This window comes from Vigna radiata, chromosome 2 (genome assembly GCF_000741045.1).
Source record: "Vigna radiata var. radiata cultivar VC1973A chromosome 2, Vradiata_ver6, whole genome shotgun sequence".
In the NCBI taxonomy this organism is placed as follows: domain Eukaryota; kingdom Viridiplantae; phylum Streptophyta; class Magnoliopsida; order Fabales; family Fabaceae; genus Vigna; species Vigna radiata.
This window is the reverse complement of record NC_028352.1, coordinates 17,834,423-17,843,757: the sequence shown is the minus strand read 5'-3', so window position 1 is coordinate 17,843,757 and position 9,335 is coordinate 17,834,423. Positions and strand designations below refer to the sequence as shown.

The 9,335-nt window shown below is 32.6% G+C and overlaps 1 protein-coding gene across 5 annotated transcripts; it reads left to right on the top strand.

Moving 5' to 3' along the window:
- Positions 1–1,101: 1,101 nt before the first annotated feature.
- On the top strand, positions 1,102–4,903 carry LOC106756639 (chromatin remodeling protein EBS). 5 transcript variants are annotated; one of them, XR_002667206.1, is made up of 6 exons: positions 1,102–1,348; positions 1,478–1,820; positions 2,510–2,578; positions 2,704–2,766; positions 3,326–3,475; positions 4,603–4,903. XR_002667206.1 is itself a non-coding variant. In XM_022778729.1 (6 exons), the coding sequence occupies exons 2-6, from the start codon at positions 1,495–1,497 to the stop codon at positions 4,627–4,629; spliced, it is 624 nt and encodes a 207-aa protein (XP_022634450.1). In that variant the 5' UTR covers positions 1,103–1,348; positions 1,455–1,494; the 3' UTR covers positions 4,630–4,849. The 5 variants fall into 5 exon arrangements, 3 of the variants coding, with proteins under 3 accessions (XP_022634450.1, XP_022634449.1, XP_014494625.1); XM_022778729.1 differs by having other exon boundaries at positions 1,103–1,348; positions 1,455–1,820; positions 3,337–3,475; positions 4,603–4,849; XM_022778728.1 differs by having other exon boundaries at positions 1,107–1,348; positions 3,337–3,475; positions 4,603–4,849.
- Positions 4,904–9,335: the final 4,432 nt, after the last annotated feature.

The following is a 9,335-nucleotide window of genomic DNA, read 5'->3' as shown; positions in this document are numbered from 1 at the left end:
AAATAATATAAAAATTGAAACCTTTATTAATTAAATTAGTTATATTTGAATAAATATTTGCAATTATTCTAATTTTGCCACGTATGTAAAGGTGGCATCTAAAACAATAAATTAATTCTTATCACTTGATACAAAAAGAAAAAAAAAATATAATTCATGATATTGTATTATGCTTTGTTTCTATCTATGTAGTTAATAATAACTATAGTTTCTAGTATCAAAGGGAGATTAAGTTAGAATAACAAGAGATAGATTGTGTATTTGTGATATATAGTTAAGATAGTTAGAAATACTTGAAGTATTTTTATTAATTTAACCTTTCAAGAGTTTATTTAAAGGAGTACCAAAAATAATTCAAATGTTTAAAGTGAAACAATATATTTCTATTTGATATTCTTATTCATTATATTACTTCATTAAATGACTTGCTCTATATTCTCATAAAAACAAAAAGAAAAATCTTATGTTCTATATAACCTTCTTTCTTATAAAGTTTTTGTATGTACCTTTATTTCATCCTTTTTCCACTTCTTTAAATACTTTAATTTCTTCAAAAGTTATAATGTGTACATTAATTCACAAGTTTCAAAATCGACTCAATTAAAATATCAAATTAAACAAATCAAACATAATACCATCTAGTTCAATTTATGCTATAATAAAAGTCTCTTCAATGAATTTTTTAATCTAAGTTATCAAGAACAAACCTATTTTAACATCTTACCTTTTATACAATATTATTTAATTTTGTTGTGATGTTGTAAAATTAATAAGTATCATTAAATATAAAACTTAGAAATGTAAAAAATAATTTAATTATGTAGAATTTGTTTTTCAATCTATATATACCAATTGAGGAAATATCATTCTAATTAAACACATTATGTATTGAATGCTAAGAACAGTATATAGTAGGATTTGTTTCCAAAAGTCGACGACTAAAGAAGAAAATTATGGATTTTCCACAAATGTCAGATGTCAGAAGATGAATGGAGTGGATTAGGAAATTACTTAGCGCAGATCTCAGGAAAAAGAAAAATTTACGAAGCAGTCAAATGTAATGAACCGACCAAGAATGGTCGCATTGCATTCCCAAAAAGCCACAGTAATAAAATCGCAGGCGAAGCGTCACAGTCACAGAAAAAAAGTGTCACCCTTCACCCAAACCCACACCTTAGGGTTCCTCAGTTCCTCTTCTTCTCCTTTTAACCCAACAACAAGCTCTCAGAAAAAAAAAAAAATCCTCATTCCCCAAAACACCCTTCGCGCAAACGCATGGCGAAAACGAGGCCAGGCAGAAAGGACTTGGACTCGTACACCATAAGAGGAACCAACAAGGTCGTCCGAGGTAACACATACAACCACCCTTTGCGTTTTCCTCGTTCAAAACGCTTCCTTTCCATGTTTTCGTGGCTGCCCATGATGTTTTTTTGAGATGGGGTTGTCGTTGACAGCGTTTGGTTCTTTGGTGCTGCAGCCGGTGATTGCGTTCTGATGCGGCCATCGGACACGTCGAAGCCCCCTTACGTGGCGCGCGTGGAGAAGATCGAGCAGGACAATAGGAACAACGTGAAGGTGCGTGTGAGGTGGTACTACAGACCCGAAGAGTCCATTGGGGGTCGCAGACAGTTCCATGGTGCCAAAGAGCTTTTTCTCTCCGACCACTATGATGTGCAGAGTGCTCACACCATTGAAGGAAAATGCGTAGTACACTCTTTCAAGAACTACACCAAGCTGGAGAATGTGGGTGCTGAGGATTACTATTGTAGATTTGAGTACAAGGCTGCCACTGGGGCTTTCACTCCTGACCGTGTTGCTGTGTGAGTTTCCTCTCATATATGTTTTTCTCTATACATAATTCGATTTTTGTCCTATAAAAATTTAATGTAGAAACATGTTTATGTACATTGTTTTTGTTATAAATTTAAGTCTCTACATTTTTCATTGTAAAGGATTTCTAGTCATTATAAAAGAATTAGTATTGTTTTTACTATTTACATTTTAACAGAAACATGAAATTTTTGTATGTGGTTTTAGTCTTTACAACAATTTAATACATTTTAGTATTTGTGTTTTGAGTGAACTCGAGATTTTAAATTTACATTTTAACAGAAACAGCAGATTTTGGCAAGTGGTTTTTAGTCTTTAAAGCAATTTAATACATTTTAGTAGTTATATTTCAAGTGAAAGTCGAGATTTTAGTTTTAGATTTTAGGCTGTATAAGCATTTAATACGATTTTAGTGTACTAATATGTTTTCCGACTTTATATTTTAAGTGTTCTTACTTCTAGTACCTGATGGCGTAGTCAGATTGCATATTTTTTTTGGTAAATGTGAGTAAAAACCTATTAAAATTTTCAGGTATTACTATAAAAATTTGGGTTATGTTGGGGGATCCAAAACATGTCTTACCTTTTCATGTATATTTTGTTTTGGGTTATTGATTGTGTGGAAGGGAATTTTGGGTTTTAGAACTAAAGGTTTGCTTTTTTGGCTTGTGTTTTGAAGGTATTGCAAGTGTGAGATGCCATATAACCCGGATGACCTCATGGTACAATGTGAAGGGTGCAAGGATTGGTAAAATCAGTGTTTTCTGCCTCGCTTTCTTTACTAGTATCGTGCTTGGAGTTTTGAATTTATTTTTTGGGTGTTTATTTTTGTATGTTGAATTTGAGCATTGGATGCTATTTACTGGGTTGAAGGAATTATCAGTTATGTGATCTCACCACCTGCAGAATGAGTGGCCTAAAGGGTGTTAGAAAGTTGTAAGTTCTATTGGAAGCTCATGTATGGTCCTAAAACTCTTGTATAGAACTGCATCTACCTGTGCAAGCCCTTTGCATGTTGGTCTTGAAAAAGCATTTTACTTGTGAAGTAAAAGTAAAACAAATCTAAGAAGAAACGGGTGAATATATAATGCGTTGTACATTCACTTGTGACTTCCGAGCTTCACAGCTAAAAGTTCAGTGACGGATGAAATTTATGTCTGCTCTAAAGTGTCAATGTGCCCAATGGGTTCTGTCGTTTCTTTTATTTCAATATATGCGTGAGCCAATAGAAATTTGATGATGCAGAGGCTTATTCCATCCATTGATTGTTTCCATGCAAGTTTTGAAAAGTATACTTGGACATGTATTTTCATATAATGTTTATGAAATACGGGAGCTGCAAATTACTGCACTCATCATCAACATAGAACTTTGTGGACATAACTTCTATGTGAATTGTGGAAGAGTTAAAATCTAATGAGTGTCCAAGAATCACATTCTTTACATGTTGAGTGTCTCTTTATGCTCTATAGAACACGCATTTCAATCTTTGTAGGTTTTTTGTAGGTATCATCCTGCTTGTGTGGGCATGACCATCGAAGAAGCAAAGAAATTAGATCATTTTGTGTGTTCAGAATGTTCATCTGATGATGATATGAAGAAACCGCAAGCTACATTTTCTGCATCCCCAGGAGCCGATGGCAAGGTGACTTCTTGTGTCCAACACCAAATAATTGTTACTTAATGTTCCCAGCATATTACCAAGACATTAGTTTTCTATTATCTAGTTTCTGGCAAGGATATGGGGAGGGAAACGGGACACATTTCTGAAAAAGGAATGAATGATTTAACATATGGTCTAGAATTTGGAGTTTGATGGGAAATAAATCTCTTTAAAATTTAACCCTTATACAGCTAGTTTCTAAAATGACCATAGATTGCAGCTAGTTTTCCACTAGTTAGTGTGGACGGAGACACATGAATAAGTACTGGGCATGTGTAAGTTAACAGTATCATGTGCATTTCTCTCTTGTTTTGATACCAAACCTTGCATAGTTCTGTCTTATTTGCTGTCCTTAATCTGAAACACTGTGTGCATTGTTGGAATAAAAATATGTGGGTTGGCTAAATGTATACCTATGCTATTTTTAGTTGTTGTACTGTTGTCTGGCAGGTGTGTATTCTTTTTATAGTCATTGGTAATGTATTGAAGGCTGTAATTTTCTTTCTTTTTGAGATATAGGCTTAGCAATGATGTTTATCTCTGTGAACCTTCGTTTAATTGATATCCTTATGACTATGTTACACTCACTTTGGTTAATCTGCTCAAAATTTTAACAATATTTAACATGAAAAACCAGCACCTTCCATTTTGTGAGGGGTTTATACACGTAGGGCTATTTATTTTATTCACTACTTGTCTTATATCAATTGCTATTGAATTTTTGGAGGGGTTAATGGTGCTGGCACAGTGAGGTTATTTATTTCTGATGAATGCAATTTCATCCTCATGTCTTTTTTATGATAGGCTCAAGTTAATATGGGACTCTGATTGATTATATTCAGTAAGATATATGTATTACCACAATTTGGAAACTCTCATCAGATGCCCTTTTGTTTGAAAGTGTTTAAAAAAACAAACTTTCGAAACCAATAAGCAAAAGAGAAGTGCCCTTTTTGTAATTATGAGTAAAAATTGAATTTTTTTTCTCTCAAACCAAATGGGGTCACAAAATAGTTGGTAGACAGTTGGTTCATTGTTGAGGCACAGTGACATTTTGCTTTTTGGATTGTGGTTTTATATTATTGGATTTCAAAATTTGAATTTTGCAGGTGGAGCCCAAGCGGCGAAAGAGATGACCATAATGCAGTAGTAACCTTGTTTGGAGGCGTGAGTGACTCTTGCTGAATTTGGGTGGCACTCTATGGTAGCTTTTGTGTGTTGTACAGCTTCATCTAGAGGCTATGAACATTTCATTATGTATCTGACTTAGCTTATATTATGTATCTATTCGTCTTAGATTTTATAACTCTGACATTCCCTCAAGTTAATTCCGATCCAAGTGTTTATTATTCTTCAGATGATGACATCAAAACCTAAAATACTAAGCACAGAGAAGCAGTTAGTTTTAAATGTTGGTTCGTGTGTAGCACTTAGCACTTAGCTTTTGAAAAATTCGCCAAATGATTTTTCTTATTTATTTATTTGGATGAACATGATAACTGCATAAGTGTACAAATCCTACAAAAGGAGCGTATAGAATTTAAAAAGGGAGAAAAAATTATCTCTAGCATTATGATGGTTGAATTTAAAAATAAAGAATTAAAAAGGGAGAAAAAAAGACAAGGATAAGCTTGCACACTTATTGCACGGCACAACTGTTGCACGACCTTCTTTGTCCATGCTTATCAATTACAAAAAGAAGCCGAAAGCAGTTACAATTTCGTGTGTTTTGTTTTGTTCTTCTTTTTTTGTTTTTATCTGTTATGGGCCTTTTACTGTCTTGCTTGTATTTGTTTATGTTATCCTTCTGTTTTGTTTCGTCAGTGATGAAAGAGTTTTCATATTTATATGTTCCAGTATGTTTGAGAGCATCTTTTTTCTTTCCTTTGCATCAATTTTCATGATGGTAAAAGAGTGGGTTAATTCCGCTTTGTTTCAACACTTACTCTATACAAATTTCTCAAAGTACAACTTACATAGATAGTGCTAGGGATTTAATGGAGGACCTAAGAAAAATATTTTCAAAAAGTGATCATTTTTTGCTTTCAAATATTCATCAAGAGATAAACTATATGAAGTACATGCAAACAAGTGTTATTCGTAGATTTTGATCATGGACTTCTGGCCTAGTGACAAGATTTTAATTGTGGTTTAGATTGTTTTTATTGTCTAAAAAATGTCTCCTTGTTGTTTAGAGATAAAAGATTCACATGTAAAAAGACTTTTTGACGCTCAAGTCAATAAGAAAGTTAGAATTTCTATAAGGAAAATAAAATTTTAACACCATTTTTTGACACCATTTTGACACTGCACACGTGTCAAAATGTGGTTGGACGATTTTAAATTAAAAAACAAACTTTGGTTTTTCTCTTCCAAATATACCCCTGTCTCAACTTTTTTAATTTGAAATCGTCCAATCACATATTGACACGTGTGCACTGTCAAAATAGTGTCAAAAAAATGGTGTTAAAATATCATTGTCCTTTCTATAAATATGATAAATACCACTTTTGGTCCCTAGTACGGGGGTTGTATTCAAAATGGTCCTACATTTTTTAAAAAGTAACAGTTGATCCCAACTTTTGAAAAAAATGTCCAAGTTAATCCTTTTCGCTAACGGCGTCAAAAATTTAAAGTTGGAGCTGCCTCCCTAGACTAAAGTTAATGATGTGTCAGTGTTTAGTGATTGTGTGGCATTAATAGGTTTATAGACGTGTAAAATTTAAATTAGGAAAAAATAAATTGAATCTAACCCAGTTATTCATGCGCTGAGTGTCTCTCTCCCTTCCTAACCCAGTGAACATAGCATTGCACATCTTCATTATCATTTGGGTAAGCTTAAAAGCATCAAGGAAAACTCCATGCTCACATAGCTTGGTAACCAACCCCACAATTTCATTATCAGCAAAGCTTCTTCCATGGCGCTCCTGCTTCCCTAACATCCCGAAAACAACTTCACCCGTGAAATCATCGGGAGGAAAATCAGAATCTCGTTCAAGCATTTTGTCAATCATGTGGAGGGCATCAACCATTTTATCTGAATCAAGTATCTTCTCCTTTAACCTCTTAGCCATACATCCCAAAACCACTACTTTGGGAAGGTGCAGAGACTCTGCTCTTCCAGTAGCAACATTGCTCTTCCAATGCCTCTTAAGAAACCAAAAGTAATTAAGCCTCTGCCATACTTTCTGTTCTGCATTTTCTCTAATGGCACAGGTATTGATAAATATTATTTTTGCATTCTCGAGAACACCCAAACAAAAAAACAAATAACTAGTAAATGGATTTCATCCCTAAACCCCAATCCATCCAATCTAAAATTTGCAATTCTGCAAAGATGATAAGAGAAAAAAATTACGTCTTTCCCATGAAAATTCTCATGTCATTCTTCCCCCAAGTGACGATTAGTAATATTAAAAGTGGAAAAAAAAAATCGTCTTTTCATTCAATTTATCGAAGCTAAAGTGAATCCGAAATACCCACCAAACAAAATAAAATAAAATTCCTATAATAATAATGGTTGGAAGGTGTGTTGGATGTGTGGGTGTGGGTTTTGTTGTTATGATATCACCGATTTACTCGGCAGAGATTTTCTCTGCATCATCCAAGGGTTTTCTAACATCTTTGCTTGAGCTTTGTATCGACATTGGCATCTTACTTGGTTACGTATGGAACTTCTTGGGAGAATCTTCGAAACTTTTGGAAGAAGAGTCGGCCTTTTGCTCGAGACGGAGGAGCTTTGATTGCACCAACATTGTTTGTAAATATTACGGCACCGGCGGCCAAGCACGGAGGAGTCTAGTTAGGGTTATGGTTTGGGTTCCACCACGTTTAACTACTGCGACATTATCTATATTTTTTTTCACAATTTTAACCTCAGATAGCCAAGCAGTCACATATAATAGACACTTCATTCTCTTCTGTCCAGGGTGGCAGCTCCACTGGTAAAAAATTAACACCGTAACGAAAAAGGATTAACTTGAATAGTTTTTTCACAAGTTGGGATCAATTGTTACCTTTTATGAAAGGTTAGACCATTTTGAACACAACGTCCTCTACTAGGGACCAAAAGAGGTATTAAGCCTCTATAAATATTATGTGTATCAATGTTTATCATGTTGGTATTCCTTGGAGAATACTAGTTATATTTATAAGATCAACATAGATTGTGAGTCTATATTCCTGTTGTTACATCCCAATTTAGGACACCTCAAAACAACCATTTTAATGTATAAATGAATATAAATCCTTAAGACAACTTGTAAAATTAATTAAAAACTTTCAAATACTCTTAATTAAAACTCAAAACAACTAATTAAAACAAATTAAAACATTAATCTATTAAACAATTTTATAAACGTAGTATGTATCAAAAAATTCCCATAGAAATAAAATTCTCAAGTCTCTCATTATCCTCACTACATTAAGCATCAACCGAACCACCCGTATCATTATCTTCTCCCGTATAACAATCTAAGTCATACAATTATCGTAGGTGGAAAACACAACCACAAGAAAAATGCAAGGGTGAGTGTCAACACCCAATTTCGTCCGGGTGACTAAATAATAAGACTTGATTTTTGTTGTTGTCTTATTTCATTATTTTGTTATTTTAAAAAAAAAAGAAAAAAAAAGAAACGAAGAAAGAATAAAAAACAAAAAAATTTTAAAAGAAAAAAAGGAAAAAGAAAAGAAAAAAGAGCATGAAAAACGAAAAAAAAAAAGAAAAAAAGGAAGAAGAGGATAAAAGAAAAAAAAGCGAGAAAACAAAAAGAAAAGAAAAAAATAGAACATGAAAAGAAAAAAAAAGGCAAAAATAAAAGTAAAAAGAAAAAAAGGAAAAAGAGATAAAAAAAAAGAAGAAGGAGAAAAAAGGAAAAAGAAAAAAAAAGGAAAAAAAAGGAAGGAAGGAAAAAAGAAAAAAAGGGGGGTGCACGTGAATAAAATAATGGTGATTAAATGGGAGAGGTGCTCCACGTGATTATTTTCTTGGAAAAATGGTGCAACAGGCCCAAAAGCAATTAATATTAATGCAGGACAGATCACTTTGGAATATTTTCGAAATTTAGTTTTATTTGGTAATAATTCGAATCAACATTATGACAATCATTGCAAGGAATAATTAAAAATAATAAATTGATTGTTGTATTCAATTTCTTCCTAAAGAGAAAAATATGATTTTGATTTGATTTATTTTTCTTCAATCAAGGCCATTTATTTCCCTATTTTGCTAATTGACAATTAATTCGCCATTAAGGCAGGATCACAACAATATTACAAATGTGTGTATATAAATAGGCACCTAGCAAACAAGAAAAAGAGAAGAGAATTGAATTTCAAGAAGAGAGCATAAGGGAACAGAAAAAAAAAGATAGAAAAAATTCAATTTCAAAAAGAGAGCATAAGGGAAAAAAGAGAGGAAGAGAAAAATCCAATTTCGAGAAGAGAACGTAAGGGAACACAAAGAAAAGGGNTTCGCACTCATCCCTGGTTTTTATATCACTCCTTTCTTACTCATTGTTTTGTTTTATTTATTGCTATTGTGTGTTGTTTCTTTTAGTCTTTATTATCATGTTGTTTTATTTTTTTTGCTGCATTCTCAATTTTTGAAAGAAACAATAAATGTTTAATAAAAAGGATTTTTTTTTTTAAAAAAAAAATGGGTAAATTTAAAAAATAATAAAAGGTGATTTTTTTAGTCTTTCTTTTAACCGTTAATTATTTTTTTTGTAATTTATTTTCTACCTCTTAGACTATCCTTAAAAAATACATACGTTGTTTAAATATTTACATGAAACATTATTTTGATATTAAATAAAAGTAATAAAAATGAAAGATAAAT